This window comes from Rhincodon typus, chromosome 5, assembly GCF_021869965.1.
Source record: "Rhincodon typus isolate 14 chromosome 5, sRhiTyp1.1, whole genome shotgun sequence".
Classification (NCBI taxonomy): Eukaryota; Metazoa; Chordata; class Chondrichthyes; order Orectolobiformes; family Rhincodontidae; genus Rhincodon; species Rhincodon typus.
In genome coordinates this window covers 29,046,578-29,073,604 of record NC_063336.1, presented here as the reverse complement: position 1 = coordinate 29,073,604, position 27,027 = coordinate 29,046,578, and the positions used below count along the sequence as shown (strand labels likewise).

At 39.3% G+C, this 27,027-nt stretch overlaps 1 protein-coding gene across 2 annotated transcripts in view; it reads right to left on the bottom strand.

Annotated features, from left to right (window-relative positions):
* Positions 1–27,027, bottom strand: part of ascc3 (activating signal cointegrator 1 complex subunit 3) — a 494,022-nt gene that overhangs the window by 196,989 nt on the left and 270,006 nt on the right. For both annotated transcript variants that reach the window (XM_048596924.1, XM_048596923.1), the window contains exons 15-16: positions 17,102–17,293; positions 12,081–12,305 (exon numbers count right to left, since the gene is read on the bottom strand). In XM_048596924.1, the coding sequence (XP_048452881.1) occupies positions 12,081–12,305; positions 17,102–17,293 (417 nt within the window). The remainder of the gene's footprint in view (positions 1–12,080; positions 12,306–17,101; positions 17,294–27,027) is intronic.

Genomic DNA, 27,027 nt, shown 5'->3' with positions numbered 1-27,027 from the left:
TGGATGACTTAAAGAATATAAAGATGGATAAATCTCCAGAACCTGATCTAACATATCCCAGAACATTGTGTGAAGTAAGGGAAGAATTTGCAGGGCCCCTTGCAGAAATATTTACATCATCGATAACTACGGGTGAGGTGCCTGATGACTGGATGATGGCTAATGTCGTACCTTTGTTTAAGGGGTGTCAGAAAAAACTGGGGGACTATAGACTTGTGAGTTTGACTTTGGTTGTGGGTAAGATGCTGGAGGTGATTCTAAACGATAGGATTTATAAACATTTAGAAGGCAAAAATTGATTAGGGATAGTCAGTATGATTTTGTGCAAGGAAAATCGTGTCTCACAAACTTGATAAAGTTTTTTGAGGAAATTACCAAATAGATTGATGAGGCCAGAGCAGTAATTGTTGTTTACTTGGATTTTAGTAAAGCCTTTGACAAGATGCCACATAGTAGACTAATTAGTAAAGTTAGGTCACATGGGATTCAGGGTGAGCTTGCCGAATGGATACATTAATGGCTTAATGCAGGAGACAGAGATGGTAGTAAAAGGCTGCTTTTTGGACTGGAGGCCTGTCACCAGCAGTATTCCACAGGGATTGGTTCTGGGTCCTCTTTTGTTTGTCATTTATACAAAATGGTTCCAATGAGAATATAGATGGCATAGTTAGTAAGTTTGAGGACGACACCTATATTGATGGTGTAGTGGACAGTGAGGGTTTTCTAAGGTTACAAAAGATCTAGATCAAAGAGGTCAATGGGCTGAAAAATGGCAGATGGTGTTCAATTTGGATAAATGCAAGATATTGCATTTTATAAAACACACAGGGTCAGGACTTAGACAATTAATGGTAGGCCCATGGGTAATACTTAGAACAGAGGGATCTAGGGGTTCAGGAACATGATTCTTTGACATTTGTGTCACGTATAGACTATTTTACTGGAGCATAGGAGGTTGAGAGGTGACCTTAGAGGTTTTTAAAATTGAGGGGTATAGATAGGGTTGATGGCAGATTTATTTTCCCTGGAATGGGGGATTTCAAGACTACGGGGTATATTTTTTAAGGTGAGAGGAGGGAGGTTTAAAAAAGACATGATGGAGATTTTTTTTAAACACAGAATGTGGTTCATATGCGGAATGAGCTTCCTGAGGAAGTGGTGGATGCAGGTAAAATTACAACTTTTAAAAGACATTTGAAAACTACATGAATAAAAAAAGTTTGGAGGGATAATGGGCCAGGAGCAGGCAGGTGGGACTAGTTTAAGTTTGAGATTATGCATGGCATGGATTGGTTGGCCCAAAGGGACTGTTTCCATGCTGTATGACTCTATGACATCGGCAGCGTAACCTAGGAACAATTATTGCCAAAGCAGGATCCTTAGCTTGGAGTTCAGAGGAGAAGGAGAGACCCAGCCGAGTGGCTGAAGACTGGTCAGCTGTCTCTCACCACTGCAGGTAATATCCAAGTCTCAGTAGTGAGTCTAAGGCAGCTTTGCTTGAAACTACTCAAATTTTTTGCCGTAATGTTAAACTGACTGCGTGATAAGTAAAGAAGTTGACTGCAGTAACAGTATGGACTATAATCAGCATGTCACTGGCATTGATCCGCAGAGGGCAACAGACAACAACCTCAAAGTAGAAATCCAATCACCATTTCCACAGATCCAACTTTTGTCAGTAGGGGAAACTGGTGAGGCACAGTTCACACAGGAAGCAAATCCAAAATTATTTGGCTCATTCAAGGGCCTTAACTTTAGTTACAAATTGATACAGTAGATTTAAACACTCTTGAAGGGTGGATAAGGTCTGTATAACTGACATGATAGGAGGTTCCATAAATTCCCTGTTCTTTAAACTTTAGAAATACCAGCTGCCGATGTCAGTCACAGAAAACAAACCTCTGCTGGTCTGTTTGATTGACAGGAACAGGCTAGAAAATAAAATGGAGCATCTCGTGGTGCACTTTCAATGGAGCTGTTTATTGACATTTCCCCATGGGATTTCCTACGTCATTGTCAATGCATTAGTGTGTTTCAAAGTTGACATCTTTCACGTGGCAATTGAATACAAGTTTGATTTTATAAGAAACTAACTAATTGGCTTGAGATTTAAAAGTTTTCAATGACTTATGAATGGGAGACCTTTCACTTAGATTGGTAGGAGTGGTAGCTGCATTATTCTATTAAGGGCTTATTTTTCTCATTTAGACATGGATCCTGAGCTCTGCTCATGGTAGATACTGGATGAGTGGCCACAAAGGTGGCAAAGAGGATATTGGGCATTATGGGGTATTGGTGGGTGGAATCAGTTGGCAATGAATTGGCATGGACAATAAGTGACCATGTGGGCTTGCTGTAGGGCTGTGACAGGTAAGGATGAGAGCCTGGAAATTTCTAAAATAACTGTGATGAAGTGACTGATAACTGGGACAGGCTTTCTAACCAGCCTAGCTTGGCACTTGTTTGGCTTGTCTTTCCAAGGTTGGAGAAGTTTCAGGTTTAGGAGGAGTCTTGGTGAGATGCTGTGGTGCAACTTGTCGATGTTACACACTGTCGCCATTTTGAATTGGTGGTGGCAACTAAATGCACCCCATCCTCTACCTTAAGCAATGTTCTGGATGGTGTCAAGCTTCTTGAGCATTTTTGGAGGCATACATCCAGGTGAGTCGTTTTCCAGTGTGCTCTTGACTTGTGCCTTGTAAACACTGGACAAGTTTTGGGGAATCAGGAGGTATGTTGAGCATAATTCCCAGCCTCTGCCCTTATATGTACATAGCTGGCCCAGTTTGGTTTCTGGTCAATGGCAACCCTCTGGTTATTGACAGTGGAGGGTTCAGCAATGGAAATGTCACTGAATGTGAAGAGGAGATGATTAGATTAGAGATGAACATTGCCTGGTATATATGGAAAGAATGTTACTTGCCACTTATTTGCTCAAGCCTAAAGTTATCCAGGTCATGCTGAATATGGAGACTGATTGCGTCAATAGCTGAGGAATTGTGAAAGGTGCTGAACATTGATGATTAAATAATGAATAACCACACTTCAGAACATTGTTGACGATTAGGCTAAAGATGGTCAGACCTCAGACTTTATCCGGAGTTCCTGAGGAATTTCAGGATTGGTGTCTTGGAAATGAGATGATTAACCTCCAACAAGCACAACTATTTTAAATGGGAAGTTTTTAGGGGCATCATGAGATGAATGGCTTGACATAAATTAATATTTCCTTGTACTTTTGATAAGTCAGTAAGATACAACCATAACTATCACCAATTTCTCAGCCTTTATGTTCTGGACATCTACTTAAAAACAAAATGACTTTAATTTTCATTTTATTGTCACAGTAAAAAAACAAAATATAGTGAAAAACTTTCATTTGTCACCACAAAACAGTGCTTTCTGAATAAATTAAGAGTAAGGAAAAAAAAAGATATAGCTTGAGGACAGACCATCAGTCCGGAGTCAACGATGCCTGCGCTGTCATCCCTCTGCAACCACTTCACTGCCGATCCTCAGGGGCTGTCTTTGCACTGGGCCGATATTCCTCCGCCACCACCTCATCGCCTTCTGTGCCGGATCTAACAATGTCAGAGTTGCATCCCTCACTTCTGGGCCAACCACATCTATGTTGCTGTGATGCTTTTCTGCCACTGGCGCCAGGCCCAACCAATGAAGTCGCTGATCCTCAGGTGTCATATTTTGCCCCTGGGCCTATCTCACCGATGTCGCCTTTGCTGCTGTAACAGCTGCCAATTCCAGGTGCTGTGCTTGCTCCAGAAGAGCAAGTAGGGACTCACTCGCCTTCATACTGGGCCTGCTCAAGGTTGGCCTAAGCCTGCCTGAGGTTCTCATCCTGGGTCTGGCTTGAGACAGCTCGAGGTCCGTGCACTCAGCTCTCACTGCCGCTGATGCCTCCCAAGCCAATATTGACGATATTTGAAGACAACTTAGAAGTTTCATGGATCCAGGACAGTGGACTCTTTAGTCACTTTCATTTAACCGCTGAGCTATTACTATAACTGTACTGGTTCTAGCTGTAGTGACTATAATGAGGTCAGCCAGGTGGACCTCACAGAATATGAGTTCCCTGATTGGGGCTGTTAATCTGGTCCAATCAGGGAGCCCTGGCTGACAAATATAAACAGGAGTGTCAGAGGTTCTGTTCACTCTAGGAGCCAGCTATGAGGAGGTTGGATCAGTGTCAAGGACTCTCCAGGTGTAAATGAAGGATGACTTGGTGATGGGATAGCGGCCTCTATGGAGTTATTTCACCGGCAGCTCATTATATATAGTTATCATTTCCTGAACTCAAATCCCCTCTTGGTGGAACAAAAACTATTTTCTTTTACTTAGATTTGTTCCATTGCCTGACAACTGATTCTGGTTTCAATTGTGGCTGGAACTGCCCAGGTTCACTCCATACCCAATAATTGTTTTCTTCATTTTGTTTAACATGAAAACACATTCTCCCTTTTGATTGCTGAATGGTAGATGGGTACGTGCTCTGACAGTGACCCAGCTTGCTTGTCTTTGATGATATCAATTGAACGCACCATGCTGGTAAACCTCTCGATTCAATTTCTATGAAGAAATATATCTTTAAAAAGACACAGAAACCCTGCAGGTATCAAAGCAGTGAAAGGGGGTTTCCCTTAATGTAACCTTCTGATAGACTGATCCTAACAATGAAGGAATTCTAAAACAGCAGACAATGTAATTATCTGTCCCTGTAAGACATTGTCCCTGTAAACCAATTGTCAAGGGCAGTAACATCTGCAGTTGGTTTAAATGCTAGATGTTTATCTTGACTACACACAGGTATAAATTGTAAAGTGAAAACAAAACGTTGGAAACAATGAGAAAAGAGAGTTAATAATTTAGAACAACATGAAACTTTGTTGGAACCTGAGGTCATAGATTCATAGCTTAAGAATTTTTTTCTAATTCTTCCATGGGATATAGGAGAAGATCAGAATTTGTCGTTTATACTTTATCACTGTCGAAATGGGTAGCTTCTTGAACTAGAGGGCATTTACTGCTCACATGGCTATGGATCTGGAGTCACATGTAGGTCAGACTGAACAAGGACAGATTTCCTTTCCTGAAAGAAATTGGGAAACACTTGGGTTCTTATTAAACATAATGACAGTTTCATGAAACTAATTTTCAATTCCAGATTTTATCAAACAAATATAAATTGCACTTATGCTGAGATTTAAACCTGGGTCCTCAGGGCATTAGCGTCAGACTGAATTATTGGTCCAATGACACTACAGCCAGAAAACAGTGACAAAAAGGAAAACTAAAAGATTTGGAAATCAACAAGGTGAATAACCAACATAGAATTAAATGACAGTACTGTTACACAGATTGAGGTGATTGAGAAATAAAAGATATATCTGAACCCAAAGGATGTGAGAATGCTTACCAAACAATAACAAAGAAAGGAAGCCTACATTATGAAGGTCTACCAGAGAGAAGCCAGAAGCAGGTTCATTTAGGGAAAAAGAGACCCATAACAGAAAATGTGATGTTATCATCAGCCTCCAAGTAGGAAAAGCTACCAGAGAAGTCCTGAGGTGCTTAGGGGTCAGTGAGAGCAATTCAGAAGCAGAAGACTCTGGATGTGTAGGGGAGCAGGACATCTTACATGGGTGTTGAAGACACGAGTTTAGGGCACCTATATTAAGTAAAAGTCAACTGAGTTAGGAGTTTGTTTTAAGAGTCTCAAGGAGAGAGATCAACTGAAGAAAACAGCATCTAGTGAAAATATAGAAATTTGCCAAAAGAAAACCAATGATAGCTGGGTTAACTGTGACGTGGAGATTACATGATTCTTCATGGATATTTAAATGTCTTGTAAGGATATCCTGCAATAAAAGGGATGAATATTTCTTTATTTTTGCAATCAGATCTTTTCATTTTTTTCTTAAGTGGAGTATTATGGTTCATGTTTCTTCTTTGTGCAAGAAATGTTTATGTTCTTCTGCGAGAAGTATTTTGGTAGCTTCTCCTGAATATGTTCAGTGACTGAGCTCCTGGTTAAAGAAAAAATAAATCTAACAAGCCAGGTTTCACAATGGGATCGGACTTGTCCAGTATTACGATAAGCTCGGATCATAAAGTGGGCACTCCTTACAGAATTAAAAATCCTTGAAGTCAAGACAGATCTGTGAATCTTTAAAAACAAATATATGGAGGCACTGGGCAAAGACACAGGAATATTGCTGTGATACATATTACATGGGTTGGAATTTCAAGATGACTTTCCCTGGAGTAGAAAGTGTAACAATGAAATCTTTCACTAAAGCTAAACAGAGAATCAGCGCATATGTTAGACTTGGAAATGAAAGCAGGATGTCTTTTTTATTTTTATTTATTCATCATGGGATAAGGGCATCACTGGCTGGACCAGCATTTATTGCTCAAACCTAATTGCCCAGAGGGCAGTTAAGCGTCAACCACATTACTGTGTGGTCTGGAGTCATATGTAGGCCAGACCAGGTAAGGATGGCAGTTTCTTTCCCTGAAGGACATTAGTGAACCAGATGGATTTTTCTGGCAATCGACAATGGATTCACAATCATCATTAGACTCTTAATTCCAGATTTTTTTTGTTCTTGATTGAATTCAAATTCCACCAGCTGCTGAGGCAGGATTCAAACTTAGGGTCCTCAAACATTACCTGGGTCTCTGGATTAACAGTCCAGTGATAATACCACTGGGCCGTTGCCTCCATAAGGGTAAGAAGCTTAAAGAGATTTTGGTTTTAACGGAGGTTAACCTGAATTTGACATGTCAGCACTAGAATTAGCTATGGATGAGTTTCAAATTTAAAAAAAAACTTGGAGAAGCATAAAAATGACAGAAATGGAATGTAAAGAGAGAGAAAGAAAAAGAGAAATTGAAAGATAAATAGAACGAAGCAAGCTTAAACTGGTAAGAGACAAAGAACAAAGTGAAATTGAAATGAGGGAGAAAGAAAATGAAAAGAAAATGGAATTTAAAAAGTTTTAACATGAAGATACAAAACTTGGGAAGATATTACTTGATTATAGAAATGCTTAGAATAAGGAAAAAAATGCAACGTAATAGTTTAGAGGATGATTCAGATTCCATTGAGGGATCTGACTTAACAAAAAAATACCTAAATTTACAGTATGGAGTTGAAATATATTTTACCCCACGTGAAAAGATAGCTGTGAAGTTGAAGTAGCTAAAAGGATTAACCCAACATCACATGCCTCTGTCAGTTTGTCTCAACCTCATCACAAACCCCGATACAGATTCCCCCAGCTCTCAAACAGCTGAATAAAACCACTAGCATCTCTCAGAATTAGAAGACATTTGGGGTCATAATATTTCTTAACCAACATTGTCAACTCTTGGAAGGTTTTAGCATCTGGTGCCTCTCGGAGAGTTAAGCCCCTTAGAACCAAAAATGCTGCAGGTCCACAAGCAGTCAGAGGATTACTCGTTGCTTTTCAGCTGCCCCAATGTCATTTGCCTGGAAAAAATATCACATTCTTCCACATACTGGACTCAGTCTTCGACATCAGGATCAGACGAGTCAAGCTTCCCAAATAAAGGCATGATACAAGAAATACTTACCCCAACTCCAAGATGATTGTTGCAAGTGAATGTTCTTCAGGCACATCCTGTTTTCTCCCGTCACCACTGAAATAACCACACAAAGGCCAGTATCCCATCACCAAGTCACCCTTCATTTACTTGTGCACAGTACACTGGCTGTGGCCAGCCAGCTCGGAGTCAGTCCCTGAACTGAGGAGATTCTAATTCCCTGCTTATATTGGTCATCCAGGGCTTTCCTGATTGGCCCAGGTTAACAACCCCAATCAAGGACCTTGTAGTCAATGAGGTCTACCTGGTTCCAGTCACTACACCATTCTATCAATCAGTCTATTCTTGGTCATCAACAAAGTGATGGAACATGTCATCAACAGTGCTATCAAGCAACACTTAAAGAGTAACCTACTCACTGATGCTCAGTTTGGGCTCCATCAGAACCACTCAGCTACTGACCGCATTGAAGACTTGATCCAGACATGGACAAAAGAGCTGAATGACAGAGGTGAGGTGAGAGTAACTGCTGCTAACATCAAGGCAGCTTTCCACCAAGTATGACATCAAGGAGCCCTAAAAAAACTGGAATCAATGGGAATCATGGGAAATCTCTTTGTTGGTCGCAGTCATACCTAACACAAAGGAAGATGGTTGTGATTGTTGGAGATTGGTCATGTCAACTCCAGAACATCTCTGAGGAGTTCCTCAGGGGAGTTTCTTAGGCTTCATTAGTGATCATCCTTTTATCATAAAGGTCAGAATTGGGGATGTACCAAGCTGGGGAAGCTGAGTCATCAAGATGTAAGATGCTACAGTCAGAACTCGTAAGCTCATCAGTTCTCTTTCCCTTTTTCCTTTTCTTTCTTTTTCTCCTCTTTGTTGCGGTTTTACTGACAACCCCCTAACTTCCGCATGTCCTGCCTGAAGAGTAGAGTCGAGGGAGACTGGTCTTGGTCGGAGCCTGAGCAGAAGCTGGGTGAGCACGGGCCAAGTCCCGCAGTGGCAGTGGGCCGATTACCAGTGCGGTGGCAGAGCACACGGGCCAGAGCTGAATGGCAGCTGAGCAAGTCCTGGACAGAGGCCAACACGTACGGGCAGCGTGGCCTCGTGTTGTGGGGTCGGTGGGCACGGACTCGTGTTGGAGACGGGCTGGAACATAAGTACTTATGTCACTTCTATCATCATTCTGGATTTTTTAAACTGTTCCCATGCTAACTTTTTTTTCTGTAAAAACACTCAAAGCATCTGTGCCTACGTACTCTGTTCCTAAGATGGCGATAAGATGTGAATTTACAAACTTCTCACTGCACTTGACAATAAAGGCTATTTCATACTATTCTATTGCACAATGGTCAGCATATTTTGCAACTCCTCAAATTGAAACAATCCATGACCATGTGTAGGTCTTGACCTTGGCAACAGCCAGGTCTGAACTGATTTGTGGCAAGACCACAGCAATGTCAGGCAACATCCACCTCCAACAAAAGAGAATCTGATCATTATCCTTCTTCATTCAATGACATTACAATCATTAACTCTCCACTTTTAAAAGTCTGGGTCTTATCGCTGACCAGAAACTGAACTGGACAAGCCATTTAAATCATGTGATTACAAAATTAGGTCAGAGGCTAGGAATACTGCAGCGAGTAACCCATCTCCTGACTCCCCAAAGGCTGTCTGCCATCTACAAAGCACAAGCCAGGAGTGTGATGGAATACTCCCCATGTGCCTAGATGGATGCAGCTCCAAAAACAGGAAGGAAGCTTCACACCACCAACAACAAAGTAGCCTGCTTGATTAGCAACCCATCTATTGCCTTCAATATTCAAGCCTTTCATGATCAACTACGATGGCACAGTGTGTATCATCCACAAAATGGACTGCAGTAACATACCAAGGCTCTTTCGACAGTATCTTCATACTTGCAGCTTCAAATAACTGGAAGACCAAGGATAGCGGATTGGAAAGCCTCTACTTGAAAGCTCCACTCCAAGTCACACACCGGGCAGGTCTGAACTATATCGCTGCTCCTTCATGGTTGCTGGATCAAAATCCTGGAACTCCTTTCCTAACAGCATTGTGGGTATTCTAACTTTCTAACGTTTATCAAGAAGGCAGCTCACCACCACCATCTCCAGGGTAATCAAAGACAGGCAATAAATGTCGACCGAGCCAGTAAATGCCTATGTCCCATGAACAAGTCAAACAAAAATCTGTTGCTGCTAATGGTCTATATTATTTTTATACCAAGGCCAGTCTTCTGATTGCAGGTTTAATAACTAAATTAATCTTCAACCAGTTGTTGTAACTGCATTTGAAATCCTAAAGCACTTAACTTGGGCATGTGCATTGTGAGTTCAGTCTAATGTTACTACCACACCATCGTTCCCATACTTCTATTATACAACAGACAACTCTACTGGTGCAGTCTCATTTAAGGTTCCTCTAATTTCAACAACTTATAGAAAATAAATCAAGTTGTGTTATTGAAGATTTTCCTCAAGCTGACTTCACAAGGCAACTCCTTTTCAAAAAATGCCACCTGTTTAAGTAACTTGCACTTACTGTCTATTTATTTCACACAGTACAGTCTTGTGTTTGTAGTGATAGGCTGGAATGGCAGTGGGAAAAGTAACAAGTTCTAATTTGAGGGTCAATAACTTAGTTTAATCTCCAAACTAATCATCACAAATCACTTCCAAATCCTCTTCATCATTTTTAAAAAATTCATTCACAAGATGTGGACATTGCTGTCCAGGGAGTTAGGTCCTGAGGGCAGTTCAAAGTCAAGTGTAGGCCAGACCAAGTAAGGATGGCACTTTCCTTCCTAAAAAGACATTACCGAATCAGATGGGTTTTTCTAACAATCGACAACATCTTCAAGGTCGTCACTAGACTCTTAATTCCAGATTTGTTGTGTCATTTAAATTTCAGCATCTGCCATGGAGGGATTCAAACTCGGGGCTCTGGATTAGTAGTCCCGAGTGGTCTACATGTGAACCCAGGTGCACAGTAATGCAGTGGACAATTAACGGCTGTCTGATTGACCCAGCAGGCTGCTCAGAAACTGAAGAATAAAACTGGACATACCATCAGGCATCCACTGGGGCATCGAAAACAAATAGACCACCCTGTCAAGCCAACCCTGCAAAGTCTGCTTTGTTAAAATAGTCATCTTGTCCCAACAGCAGGTCAGATCCAACAGAAATGTTGTACAGTGGTATTTGGTCAGGATTGAGTTGCTCAGAAAGCCGTCAGCACTGACTCTAGATGCTACAAAGTCTCATGGCATCAGATCATAAATAGACAAGGGGGTCATCCTCCCTCAGGTGATGAATCAGTACTTCTCCATGTTGAAAAGAACTTAAAGCAGCAAAGACACCAAATGTATTCTTGTTGGGGAACTTCAACATCCATCACCAAGACCAAGACTGGATCACTGCTGCTTACTGAAGTAAGTAGCCAAATGCTGAAGCACATGCCTACCAGACTGAGCTTGTACCAAGAAGTGAAAGAATCAAAATGAGGAGAAAAAAAATTACTCTAACTAGCCTCTCCAATCTACTTATCACATTTGCATCCGTCAATGACAGAAGTACTAATGACCACTGCATGTTCGTTGTTGAGATAAATCCCAGTCTTCACATTGAGGTTACTCTCCATCATGTTCTGTGCTATTATCGACATGTTAAATAGGATAGATCGAGAACAGCTGAGACACCGTGAACAGCAGTATCATAATCTAGAAGTCTCAGCCAGACATTTCCCTACAATTACCATCAAGCCAAGGGACAAACCCACGAAAGCATGAACGGAGCATCAGTCTTATATTAAAATTAGTTTACCAAACTTGTGTAGTGAAAACATAGGATTGCAAACATGTTCTACAGTTGAAGCAGTATGCTCTGGCCAGGGCTAACCAATTCCACAACAAATGGATTAGATCAAAGCTCTGCAATCATGTCACATCTAGTCATGAATATGGTGGGAAATTAAACAACTGGTGGAATGAAGAGATTCCAGGACCCTATTTGGGGTATGATATGTACATCAGACAAGACTGAAACATTGAGACAGAAATGTAGAGTGGATATTCCATTTGGCCTCCTTCTGACAATCACAGCATCACTGATGTTGAATAACATGATATGGTCTCATTTTAGGGTGTATGAAAATTCTTGTCATTTAAATTAGTCATAAGGATCCTTCAAAACAACTACACAAAAGCTGTGTAGCTGTCCATTTATCAATGTGAAAGCACAATTGCTAAGCTAAATGAACAAGAAAGGGGTGTATAGAATAATGTTAAACAATTTGAAGAAAATGGGAATTACTTCTGTTGACAGATGGCATTGATGTAACTTATATTCACTAAGAAAGAGTATACTTGAACCTAGTACCTTGGAACCAAAAATATGATTATGAATGAGAATCTGAAAAAAAAAGTGCACTTCTCAAAAGACAAAGAACTGGCCAAGAGTCAGGGCTCTTACCTCTGCATTTAGATTGTCTGCCAAACGAGCAAGGAACTGACTTTCAATTGGATTCTGCTGAGTCAGCAAAGTTAAGTAATGACTCAGTTTATCATGAGCAGTGATGATTGTGCCTTCACCAAATCTGTCAAACTGCGGTCGTCCAGCTCTGCCAAAAATCTGCATCACATCTAAAATTCCTAAGTCAACAAAGGACCCCCTCTTTGCATCATATATTTGAGTACCCTGTGGGGAAAAAAAACACACAAATAGCATGATAAATATCTACAATTGATACTTTTTCATTTCCATAAAATAATTTAGTTTTCCATTAGTACATCTTGGAAAGAAATAAGTATGACATATAGTATTGTTTTATGGCTTATAACATCTTTTGATTTTTGAGTTCCACTTGTTTCTGTTTTATCTGATAATTTACATTGCAAAGGAGGTGCTTATGGCAATTGGCTGGGATTTTACTGAGGTCAGTGGTGTGATATATATCGTGTAATCTATATATTTTTTGTATCATTTATTTTAAGTTTGGGTTTTGTGTGGCTAATAATTAACTTATAAGTACTGCTGAAACCATGGTGATTTCTTTGTACAACAATCTGACAGAGCTACTTTGACAGCACCAATGGATGTGTTTTCCTTAGGATGCAAGCCATTTTACAACTTACCCAAACCAATTTACTTTAAGGTTTGGTAGAAATTTCTAGATTTTGATTTTTTAAAGCAAAAGGGAAACAGAATTGCTCAGAGGCAGAGACTTGTTCAATTACATTATTTTGAGCAGTTCTGTGATGTCATTGGATGGAGATAGTTGCAAAGAGCAGTGCTGCTGAGGTTACCTTCGAGTAAGGAGGTAGTCCCAAACCCGAATTATTCAGGTAAAACACTTATAAGATTATTTTAAGCGGCTACGTTTAAGTTCAGATGTATGATAGCTCCAGGAAAAAGACAACAACATTTTCAGTTTAGGAGTTAATTCACAGTTACTTTATGCCTGTTAAAGGGTTAGCAAATTTTTTCCCTCGCATGAGTACTTTAAAGAGAGTGCTTCTGGATATTGTACAAGGGATGCTTGTTTTGAATTTATCGAGGAGTACTTTGGGGTTAATGGGACTATAACTTTACTGTTTGTTTAAAAATTTGTGATTTGAATTATAAGTATATTGCATTGTTCATTCCATTATATCTTCATTTCTTTTGGTTAGTAAACATCTGTTTATTGTTTAAACAAAATATGCAACCTTGTGTGCTTACATCTCAGTAAGAGACCACTTTGTTGAAACCAAAATGAAACATGGCTGGGTTTCAGTCTGGGATCTGACTGTCATGTAATAAAATCAGCTGGGTTCGTAATGATGGATATACATGAGTTACAATGATTAGATTTTATCATGTCAACCAGGAATGTCTCAATGATCATTTCAACTTGTGCGTTCATGCAGATTCATGGCACTATCAATATATCTTTGAGTTAGACTCCCTCAATCATTTATCAGCACACACAATATTTTCCAATTGCCACTTCAGTAAAGCAGAACATAAAGAAAAACAATGCTTGAAATTAATCATAATTCAAGAAAATAATTGGTGGTAACACCTTTTTAAATCTGATAATTCACATAATTTTTTTATGGGTAGTTTACACAACATAAGAATGTTCACTGATTATTGCGTTTTCAAACTATATGGAACTTGTTGGTTCATCCCCTGAATAGGTGAAACAGTAATTTTGTTTCTGTGCTGAATGCTTGTCCTTTCTGTGTTTTAAAAGAAGCTTGTTTTGATTCTAATGATGGAAATGAATTTGAAGGATTAAAAAAAGTCAACGCAGTAAAAATTGCAAAGCATCATTCAATAAAACATCATTCAAGAGCTCCTTAAAGATCTAAAAAAAAGTTTGAACTAATATTGCAAGTGGGGACCATTCACAAATGATATCCACCACCCAAATTTTCTAACTTTGTGCTCTTTTTGGTTTAAACATATTTAATCAGTGTCACATTATGCTATGCAGTAAAATGTAATTATAATCAAAGCTGTGTTAGTCTACTGATGACGCACAGTGGTACTGTAAAACACCCCCTGGCTTTAGGATACCTGTACGCTCTACAATTTCCCATTAAAGCTTTATTAAAAAAATAGCACTTACAACAACACATCTCCAGGTACTTCAGAGATGTAATTAGACAAAATGAATTGCCATGCCAAAGAAAAAGCTATAAGGTAGGATGCTCAAAAGTTTGGTTAAAAATGTGGTCTTAAAGAAGCCAGGAGAGCGGAAAGAAAGCAGGTTGTAGAGAGAAAAGTTGTAAATGTGAAGTATAGACGTTTGACCATGAGTGGTAGCAATGGTGGTGGTAGAGAAGGAGGTGCAAGAAATGTGTCAAGGAAGCATTGTGTGTGGCGGTGTGTACTGAGAAGCATGAACAGCTGGATGAAGCTACAGCAATAGCTACAGAGCTATTAACAGAATTAAATACAGGATGACAATTTTAAATTGAAACCTTGGAGTGAATGTAGGTCTACAAAAACAGGAATAATAGGTCAACATGGCTTGATTTGGGAATGACTACTCGCAAGAGTTTTTGGATAAACTAAATGTTATGCGTTTGTAGGCCAGAGTAAGGAACATAGTCAATATGGGGCCTCAGCAGAATGCAACGAAGGCCAAAGTGAATTGCTGACTGACTACAATTTGAAGTTTGCTTCAGGGTGGAAATTTGTGCAGAAATGCAGGCAGAGGTGCTTTAACTCAGGTTTATTGTAAGAAATTAACTCGTCATAGCGGGAGGATAAAAGGCGGGAATTATGAGGCCAAGCTGCAGCAAGACCAGCGGCTGAGTGATGTCACAAACTGCAATATGATCCTGTCCTATGATCTTGCCATGAATAGCTGGTTCTGCAGGTAAGCCACACATGATGAGTGTCACAGTAGCAGGTTGGGAAAGGTGATTGTTGTTATGGATGGAAGTGGGTAGACTTTGTCATGTCAATCATTGAAGGGAATTGATTACAAAATCAGAATTGAATGCAATTTCCTTTCAAGCAAAACAGTCTCAATTATTTCAGATTTTTCAAAACATGGCTAAAATTTATTACATTAAATTGTGATAACTTTAATTTCAGGGGTTCTGCCCACAAATTTGCATTAATTGGAGCTTGAGATCACCAGTGGCCACAGTGTAACATGTTTTGCCTATAAATATGCTCAATGTCAATATTACAGTGACAGAATCAACGTGAAAAATACATTCAGTAGTAATGCAGCCACTCATGGTGGTGGAAATTGAAATCCCCCAACCAGAACACATACTGTATCCTTGCCATCTTCAGTCCCTCCTTCTTGTGTTGTTCAACATGGAGGAGTACGAATTACTCTGGGTTTGTTGTGCCAGTTGGACAGGACATTTTCAAGGATGATGATAGTGGTGTCTAGGACATTGTCCGTAATGTATGATTCCGTGAACATGACTATGTCAGGCTGTTGCTCAGTGAGTCTGTTAGACAGTTCTCCTAATTTGGCACCAACCACCAGATGTTAGTAAGCAGAACATAGCAGGGTCCACAAGGCTGTGTTTGCTTTTGATGTTTCTGGTGCCTAAGTCGATGCCAGGTGGCCTGTCCAGTTTCATTTCTTTGTCCAGACTTCATAGCAATTGTTACAACTGAGTGGCAGAGGACAGCTGAGATCAACCACATTGCGATTGGTCTGGAGTCACATGTAGGCCAGACCAGGTGAGGATGGCAGATTTCCTTCCCTGAAGGACATTAGTGAACCAAATGGGTTTTTCTGAAAATTGACAATGGTCTGATGGTCATCAGTCGATCCTTAATTCCATTATTTCTTTTTACTGAATTCAAATTCCTGCCATGTTGGGATCCATGTCTGGGTCCACAGAACGTTAGTTGAGTTTCTAGATTAATAGTCTAATGATAATATTACTTGGCCACCACCTGCCCACTAGCTCTGAAAAAGTTCAGCGATATTTTTCTGCCTAGCCTATTGCCTTTGGAAAAGTTCAAGAGAGCTTGTCATATTGCCAATGCAGATAAACATCTTTCTCATGTTTTCATGCTGCATCTCCTAAAGCATCTCTATGACCTTTGTGGATACACTTACACAGGTTAGTGATAAAGGTATGGAAGATGGTAACAGAAGTCACAATCACCAACTGCTTCTGCCATGGCTGGTTCAAACAGGGCTTGGCAAGAAACCAAGAATGAGGAGGAGCAAGGAGAGGCCTATTAGCTCAATGACAAAGCTCATATTGTCAGATAGGGAGAGGTGATGACTTAGTGGTATTATCGCTGGACTGTTAATCCAGAAACCCAGACAACATTCTGAGGACCTGGATTTGAATCCTGCCACAGCAGATGGTGGAATTTGAATTCAATAAAGTATCTGGAATTAACAATCTAATGATGACGATGAACCGGTTGTCGATTGTCAGAAAAATCCACCTGGCTCACTAATGTCCTTTAGGGAAGGAAACTGCCATCCTTATCTGGTCTGGCCTACATGTGACTCCAGACCGGCAGCCAAGTGGTTGACTCTGAGCTGCCCTCTGGGCAATTAGGGATGGGCAATAAATGCTGCCTAGCCAGAGACGCCCTCATCCTGTTAATGAATAAAGAAGAAAAAGGCCAGCTGTGAGAGGCCAGCATGGAATGTTCAGCAAAAACAAATTGTGGAAACACACCCAGGTAGATGATACCACACTTTGCACAATGGTGCTGCTAGATGAGACAATCATAGAGACAAAACATACTTTCACCAGAAAGTCTGAAAACCCGGAGGATCCGGTGAATGCCTGCCTACTCACTTGCACTTTCAGCAGAACATTCTGCCTGGCACTACCAAACTCTTTGTAGCCTCACCTATCTTACTGATCATTGGCAAGAATTCTATGCTGAATAACAGAAATAAACCATTTAATTTGAGAATTCAAAATTAGAAACTTGTATTAGATTTGTTAATAACAATGTTTTAATGTAACCAAATAGAAATTGGTTCTCAATGACTTTACCTTGATGATGACAGCATGCGCAGGAAGATTGACACCCCAGGCCAATGTAGCTGTGCACACCAACACTTTTATGTGTCCATGTGAAAAGCAGTTTTCAACCAAAGTCCGGTCTTGACGTAACATTCCAGCGTGATGGATGCCAAATCCATCTGGGAACAGTTCACGTAGCTGTTTGTTCCGGGATTTCTGAATCTGACGAGATGACAAAGAACAGTTGATTCAGTAATTTACCAACTTTAGTCTACAATACAACTGACTGTTAAATATTTCACAAAGAATCACAGTCAACTTGAAGCATTAACTCTATCTGTCTTTGCACACACTGCCAGACCTGCCAATTATTTCAAGCACTTCGCTTTTCTTCAGACTCTTGGCACTACAATATTTTGCTTTTATTTTCATCATTTCAAGAGGTATATTATAAGGGGATGAAGTAAATAAGTAGCGACGTCTTGCTACATGGTGCATTGCTGAGACCACACAAAGTTTTTTTGTAGAGTTTTGGTCTCCTTACTTAAGGAGGGATGTGTATTCATTGGGATCAGTTTAGAGAAAATTAAATAGGCTGATTCCTCAGATAAAGGGACTGCCTTAAGAGGGAAGGTTGCACAGCGTGGGTCTATGTTGTCTAAAGCCGAGAAAAAATGAGAGGTGATACTATCGAAACATTTAGGACTCTTGAGAGCTGGCAGAGTAGATGCTGACATGATAATTCCTTTACAGAGATATCAGGAACCAGCTAACTGCTTACAAATAAGGAGTGTCCAAATTTAAGAGATGGGGAAAAAATTCTTCTTCCAGAGGGTTTCTTTAAAATTGTGCAGGATATGGGCATAACAGGCAATTTCCCTTAACAAGCTGGGGGAGCCAGGTTATTGAACTGTAGTAGGCCATCCTGTGCAAGTGCACTAACAGTTCCATAAGGAAGGGAGTTCCAAGATGTTGATGTAGTGACAGTGAAGGAACAACAGCATAGTTCCAGTCAGGATGGTGTGTAGTTTGAAGGGGAACTCGTGTATGGTAGTGCTACCATACATCGGCTGCCTTTATCCTTCTAGCTGACAATGCCAATATTACAGAGCTAGAAAACATCATGTGCCTCCAGCACAATACAACAATTTCTGGTACTGTTAATGCAACTTTTAATAACAGTTACAGAAGACCATTATGACAGATATTAGTGGAAAATGTCAGATTCAAAACAATCAGATTGTTTTAGTTCTGTACCCTGTTTCCCTGGGAGTTGAGATGAATGAAATCAAAAGCTGCAATGCCTTCTCATAATTGAGACTGCATTCACAAGGTGCTCCATATTCACTGTCCTGAGAACTGTCCACAACACTAACTTGTAATATATCACAACACAATTGTTACTGCATGTGATTGTATATCTAAAGAAAAATCTACAAATGATGGAAAATACAAATAATAATGTAGCTTGAATAAAGTACAAGGTTCTAGCCTATTGATGCTGATTGACCCATTTCATATTTCCAGAAATTTAAGTATGTCACTGCATTTAAATATAGTCCCCTTCAGTATATTAAATTTTCTTTTGATTGAAACATAACTAGTCACATTTCCGGTTAATGTTTATATCTCTTTGCTATTCTCACTTGAATTCTGGCTGCATATTCACTGCAGCAAAAGACATTTAATTGACATGCAAAACCTGCATGCAAGTGCTCTGATAATTAAATTATGTGATAAAGGCATAGTTTTAGCAATTAAACAACTATCTTCAATTACTGTATAAAAATGCATCTCCATGACAAATTCCACAACAACATTTTAATCATCAATGATTTCTAAAAGTCACTAGAGTACTGAGATTATATCATAATCTTTTACTAGCTGCTTTGTGTCATGCAGCACAATTTGATGAGTGGCTGATGGGGAACAGAATAAACAATGAAGTGGTTGGTTGGTTTGCCGAGCTGACCGGTTTTCATGCAAATGTTTTGTCTCCCTTCTAGGTGACATTGTCAGTGCTGTGTAGCGTCTGTTGATGCACTGTTGTTCTGTCTCACTTTGAATTTAATATGGCCCGGTCTGTCATGGCGGACTGTCTTGCTTACGGTTTTGTATCATTGTGGTATGCAGATGGTGTCTATTTCAACATGTTTGTTAATTGCATCGGTGGTCGAAAACCAGGCCTCCAGGAATTCTCGTGCTTCTCTTTGTCTTGCTTGTCAAAGTACTGTAACTTTGTCCCAGTCAAACTGATGTCCTTCTGTGTAGGAGTGTATTGAAACGAGGGAGAGTTGGTCGTGCCGTTTTGCTATGAGTCCGTGTTCATATCTCCTGGTGGCGAGTTTCCTGCCTGTCTGTCCTATGTAGTGTTTCTCGCTGCATTGTAATTTATATATCACATTTGTCCTGCTCATTTTGGGTATGGGGTCTCTCATCTTTGAGAGTAACTGGTGAAGTGTGGCTGTTGATTTGTGTGTTATCCTTATTCCAAGAGGTCGTAGGAGTCTTGTAGTCAGTTCTGATGTGTTTCTAACATAGGGTTGGGTGGCCAGTGTGTTGGGGTGTACAGTATTTTCTTGGTGTTGTTTGTTTGTCCACACTACTGGTCAATCCAAAAACACAAACCTCCAATGAAACCATCAGCAAGGACAACATGCTAAAATTTCTAGACCCATGCCTTATCACACACTTCGTCTCAAACGGCCCGGTATATGAACATATTAATGGAACACCCATGGGTTCACGCATCTCGGGGCTCATAGCGGAAGCTTTTATGCAAAGACTGGAATGCACAGCCCTCCCCCAGATTCAGCTGAAACTATGGGTTAGATACGTGGACGAAACCTTCATGATTATTAGACGAGCAAAGTTAAATGAAACACACTGTCTTATTAACAGCATATTTACTGGGATCAAGTTCACCAGGGAAGAAGAGAACAACAATCAACTCCCGTTTCTAGATGTAATGGTGGAACAAATGAACAATGGGAAATTCCTTACCAGGGTATACAGAAAGACTACAAACACAAACCAAATCCTGAATTACAGCAGTAACCACACCAGCGTTCACAAACGGAGCTGTGTCAAGACTCCGTTTAAACAAACAATAACTTGCTGCAACACCCTAGAGCTGTGCAAAAATGAAGTGCAAACCTATACAGAGTCTTTGCAAACAATGATTATCCTAACAGCTTCACCCGCCGATGCCTGGCAAACAAGCAACACCAAGAAGACACAGTACACCACAACACGCTGGCCACCCTACCGTATGTTGAAAACACATCAGAACTGACTACAAGACTCTTACGACCTCTTGCAATAAGGATAACACACAAACCAATAGTCACACTTTGTCAGTTACTCTCAAAGACAAGCAAGACAAAGACAAGCACGAGAATTCCTGGAAGCCTGGTTTTCAATTAACAAACATGTTGAAATAGACCCCATCTGCATACAACTATGGTACAAAACCAGAAACAAGACTGCCCACCATGACAGATCAAACCATATAAATTCAGAGCGGGACAGAACAACAGCCATTCAACAGAGGCTACACAGCGCTGATGATGTCACCTAGAAGGGAGACAAAACATTTGTATGAAAACCAGTCAGCTCAGCAAACTAACCAACAACTCCAACCATAACCTGAGCTACAGATCTTCATTAAAACAGTGCAATAAACAATGCTGTTCAAAAAAGACACCTTTTAAGGAATCAAACATTTTGCTTTCAACTTTCTTGAAATTTAGTGAAAAGAAATTAAATATTTTATATTGCTTATCAAAGATTATCAAATAAATAAAACAAAGAACCTTGGATGCTGGAAGTCTGAAACAAACAAAAACAAAGTACTGAAGAAACTCAGTAGGTCTTTCAGCATCTACAGAAAGAAAGCAGTGTTTATGTTGAGTCCAGTGACCCTTCTCATTACTAGATTATCAGATGTTTATGTAATGCAAATACCAGCAGTGCAAATTTCAACACTAGCTGTAAAAATATCTGCAAAGGATCTTTGCATGCAGAAAAAAAATTTTCTTGAAATAGCAATATCTCTTTTTGTACTTAAATGTCTCAAAACAGATCACATGATATGAACTACTAAATTACAGGTAGTTATATAGAACAAGCAGGAGCCACTTCGAGAACAAAAAAAAGAAAACCGTGAGATATATGGTCATGCAAAGCATAGTGCTTTGCATGAACACTTGACATCTCAAAGCACTTTACAGTCAAAGAAGTTAGTTTTGAATTTCAGCTCTGTTGTATAAAGTTATGGTTTGAAAGATTTGAAACTGCCCACTTGGGGATGTCACACAGGCTTTGAATGGAAAAGAAACACGAGATCCTAATGGAGGTAGATGCATCTTCTTTGGCTCTTAACTGTCTCTGTAATTATGCCTATCTAATCAATGCGAATTGTTTCAATTGCTATCACGGAATAAACCATATCTTGTTGTTAAGGCAAATGCCACTTTTCCTTAAGACTCAATAGTGTCTAATTACTACAGTCATTGCTAATTAGGGCACTTGTGACACAGTAATAATAACCCTAAAACTGAGCCATCTCGGAACAGGTTGACTAGAAAATATTTAGAGGATTGGACAGTACTGTGGCATAGTTCTGGGGAGGTATTGGTGTAGTGGTACCGTCACAGGACTAATAATCCAAAACCAACATTCTGAGAACATAGATTCAAATTCCACCATAGTAAATGGTGAAATTTGAATTCAATGTTCCCTAAAGCCCTTTCAGGAAAGGCATTTGCCACCCTTACCACCCTTACCTGGTCCAGCTTACATGTGACTCCAGACCCAAAGTAATGTGGTTGACTGTGAACTGCCCTTTGGGCAATTAGGAATGCACAATAAGTACTGGCTAAACCAGTGATGCCCGCATCCCATGAAAAGAAAATTATTCCTGCTCCAAAGGTGTGACTGAAGATGTTGATTAAAAATATTGAGGAAAGAGGATCGACCATATCAGGAACTGACTAACTTAGTGAAATGCTATTTAAATCAGTAGAAAGGAGGATTCATGGCAGCACTCAATTCAAATCACAAGATGCCAGTTTTTAGTTGGACAATATATGACAAGCCCCTCCAGTAATAAACTAAATGCAGCAGCCAATCTAGGCATGGCAAGGTCCCTTACACAGTAATGTGAAAATGACCAGATCATTTGTTTTTGTGATATTGATTGAGGGATGAACAATGGCCAAAACACTGGGAATAATTAACTATGCTGTTCCTTTATGAAATAGTGCCATGAGATCTTTTACATTGACCGGTGAGGATAGATTTAACACCTCAGCTGAAAGACGGAATCTTCCAACAGCACAGCAGCATAAAATACATGGAGCACACTATTGCTGTAATGCTGTCTGAGGAATTCCATGTGAAAACATTTGAGACTTTTTATTTAGATTTCCAGTTGATTATGAACATGGAGCTACATAGTTAAGTTTAAACATTGTGACTTTACACGCAAAATCCAAGTGATGCAAATTGCAATACATTATTTATCACTAAAATTATATTTAAAATGAAAAATTAAACAGAAAGTGATTTCCTCTCTAAAAAAGAAAAAAAAGGTACTGATTACTACTACATTGCTTTTATGCATTTATTTTCTTCACGTACATGTGAAGCACAATTTACACAATAGATAACTTGACAATAAGTTTCAATTATGCCCTTTAAAAACACATCTGGCATATTTAGAAATGCAGTGGGAAGTTAGCTTTCTTCATTGCCATGTTTAATAGGCAAAGTAATGTCTTCATAGACCAAACATTTGCAATATTTTCATGAAATCTGAGTGCATACCTAGTGAAGTATTGCTACAAATTGGAATGGAACAGCTGCTTGTAAGTTTTTATACTGCAAACACTCATTCATCCATTAAGGCAGCAATTGCACTCCTTGTGTAATGGATTGATCATTTTGTATGGAATGTCTAAAAGCACATTTTGAAAATCAATGGTGTGATTTCTAACAGTAGTGAAACAAGATTAAAAAACCCTTTCTGGATGAACAGATTTATTACAATCTTGGTTACTTATAATAATCTTTCTCCAATTGTTAAAGGTCTGTCATCTTTGACAGTGTGACTGCTTTTAGTTTTTACAGTTGATGTAAAGTATTGTGGATGCTCATGACAGAGTGTTTAAGAAAGCCAGCAAGCCCATTGTGCCTGCAGTGAGAGAAACAATCAACTCTCTGAGCCGAACGTGCGGTTATTCCTGCACTGAATTTGAAACATTGGCTGTTTCTCTCTCTGCCAGGCCTGATGAACTTTAAAAATTAAACTCCCTTCACAAAAAATGCTCTAGCTAACAGTTTGGAGTTGTTTTTCTTAATTCTAGTATGTGGCATTTTAATGATTAAAACTAAATTCTACATTGTTTTCACTTATTTTCATTAATGTATACAAGGCACCCATACACTATATTGATTTGAATTCATTACTTAGAATTGACCATATTTCTCTCCTACTTTTTTTTTTGCCCACAGTTACTTCCATATTTACATATGGTTGAATTCATGTATTCTCCTCCAGTATCAAATGGGAAACAATAAAAACACTACAGAAATAAGTTAACAAAATAACAAACATTTTCTGGTTACCCCGCCCCTGAAATGCCCTAGAGTCATTTACTCTATGGAAGGAGGCCATCCAGTCCACATAGTTGAATAAAGCACATAGAATACATTCATATGTCCAATGAATTAACCAAAAAGCTGAAAAGGTGGTGTTAAATTCTGGCAGTATCGGATCACTTCTGCAACATAAACAATGTTTTGGGTACAATTACTTAAAATAGATCAATTTTTCTTTGATGAACAAGACAACCACAATGTTATCTGGAGTGGTCTAGACAAGCGGTGGAGTGAGTTTCAACTGATGTATTCAAGAGGAAATTAGATTGTTACCTGAAAAGGGAGAATATGCAGCGCCATACAGAAAAGACAAGAGTATGGCACTATTACACTTATGAAGAGCTGGTGCAGACATAACAAGTCAAATGGCATCCTTCTGTGCTGTAACGATTCTGTGATTTTGTAAGTGTAAAGTGAATAATGGGCTTCAAGAGGCCATACAAAAGCTGAGGGAATGGGTGTGCATACGACAGATGAAATTCAACATTGCAAAGTGTGATGCATTATGGTAGGTAGAACTAGGAGTGATACTACAGGCTCAATGGTAAAATTTTAAATGGTATAAGGACACGAGATATCTCTGAGTCTTTATGCACAAATCTTTCATGTTTTAGAAAAAAATTAATAAAATATATATGTGATCCGAGTTTCATAAACAGAGGTACAGAGTACAAAAGTCAATAAATTATGTTTAACCTAAATAAAATATTAGCTCTGATCCAAGAGGACAACATCCTTTTTATGAAGGACGGAAAGAACTTAGGAACCTAGGGACCTAGGATCAAATAAATTGACTAGACTGGTTTGCAATTCTGCAGGTAAACTGGAGAGGCTGGAATTGTTTGCCTTAGAGTAATGAATGCTGTTAGCAAACAAAAACTGAAAGAACTGTGGTGCCGTAAACCAGGAACAAAAACAGAAGTAGCTGGAAAAGCTCAGCAGGTTTGTAGACAAAAATCAGAGTTAACATTTTGGGTCCAGTGACCCTTCCTCAGAACTGATAAATTAAGATTTGATAAGCAGAGGGTACAGATTTACATTAATTGCCTAAGAACCAAAATGACATGAAGAAAAACTGTTTTACCTAACAAGTTACGATTTGGAATGCACTGCTGGGTAGAGGTTTGGAAACCAATTCAATGGTATCTTTTGAAAGGAACTGAATAAGTATTTGAAAGTAAAATGTGCAAATGAGGAAAAGCTGGGGAATAGATATAACTGAATTACTCTTTGGAAGACCTTCTCCAGACTCAGTGACAGAATGACAACTTCTGTGCTATATGATCCCATGATTCTATAAAATATATATAAACACACATAAAACTTTAAGAAATTTTGATGTGAGGTAAATTATTTTGCTGCCTGGGAAAGGAATGGGCATCTTTTCAAACTGTGGTAAAGCTTGGTATTATGCTTACATTTTTGTGAATTTTTTTTTTAAGAAAGAGACTATCTACAGCATTAACCATCATATTAGTATGGTGGGCAGATGACAACCATCATATTAGTATGGTGGGCAGATGACAATCAACTTGAGAATTGTGACATGCTATGTCCACATGCTTAGAGAGAGACTACATAAAATAATCAGTTGTAAGAGCTGAATGGCACTACCTTGTGATGCATTTACAATATTTTATTGTAATCACCATAATTATATATTTTTTATTTATTTGTGCAATGTTTACTTTCATTGCTGGATTATTTATTGAAAATGCAATATGTATTTTGTGCATTTTTTTTAAGATACCACTCGTTTTACTCCACTTTTCTATCACCGTAAAAAATGGATTTTCCCTTTCTAAGTTTCAAGTACTATCCTGAGGTTTGACAGAAGATATAGTACTGCTAGCATTGCAGAAAAGCAGCTCAGAGATAGGCCTATTTATTTTGACATTTTACATCTGGAGGTCACATTAAGCTACTCAATATTTTTCATTTCTCAAATAATGTTATTTTTAAGTATTTGATTAATTGCACAGAAATCCTTCAAGGGAAGGAGGATCAGCCAGGAGTCATAGTCCACATTGATATCAACAATTTAAATAGGAAGAGGGGTGAAGTACTGAAGGTACATTTCAGGGAGGTAGTTATGAAATAAAAAAAAAAACAGGAGCTCAAGAGCAATAATCTCAAGAATATTCTCATTGCCACATGCTAGTCAACATAAAGACTGGAGGATCCATTGATTGAATATCTGACTGGACAACTAGAGTAGGGATGAGGGAATTAGATTTCTGAAGCATTGGGATACATCTGGGATAGATGGAACTGTACAAGCTGGACATTTAACATGTCTGGGACACAAAGTAATCACAGGGTGATTGCTGTTGTGGTGGGTTTAACCTAGTTTATCAAGTGATATAGGACAGGAAGTAAAATTAAGGAAAGGAAGTAATAAAAGCTGCTGTAATAAAAAGCAAGACCGGAAGATAGGAGAACAAAGCTGCACATCAAGTATAGTAGGAACTGCAGATGCTGGAGAATCTGAGATAACAAGGTGTAGAGCTGGATGAACACAGCAGGCCAAGCAGCATCAGAGGAGCAGGAAGGCTGACGTTTCCGGCCTAGACCCTTCTTCAGAAAAATGAATCAGTGCCTTGTTGTGTGAAAGTACTTTTCATTGATACATAATTCAGGGGGAGGCAAGTCAGTGGGGGTTAACAAAGACAGAGGTGATAGATGGGTGAGATTTGCAATAGGGCAAGGGTGATGTGTTGTGGAATGAGTTGGATTTTGCTTCGGTTGCGGTTGGAGGGCCAGTAGGAAGGCAGCTGATTGAAAGAGAATGAGGCAAGAAGTTAACGTGGGCAAAGATGATGCAGGGAGGGAGTAAAGTGATATTTTGGAAGAAAAATGGTGAAATTTATGCTTGACTGGATGAATGTTTGGATGCATCCCAAAGTTGAATAGAACACCACCCTCTGAGTTATTGGCCAGCTTGAGAATTGGACCCTATGAGTTTTTTATTCATTCATGGAAAGTGAGCATTGTTGGCTGGAGCAGAGTCAAGGTTGACCTTGAGAAGGTTATGGTGAGCTGTAGTCCATGTGCTATAGATAGATCCACAATGCCATTAGGGAAGGAGATCTAGGCTTTTGACCTAGCAACACTGAAGGAATGGTGATATCAGGATAGTGAGTAGCTTGGAGGGGAACTTGAAGCTGATGGTGGCCCTGGGTGTCTCCTGCTCTTAATCATCTAGATGGTATGATTGTGTGTTTGGAAGGTGCTGTCCAAGGAGCCTTGGTGAATTTCTGCAATGCATCTTGTAGATAGTACACATTGCTGCT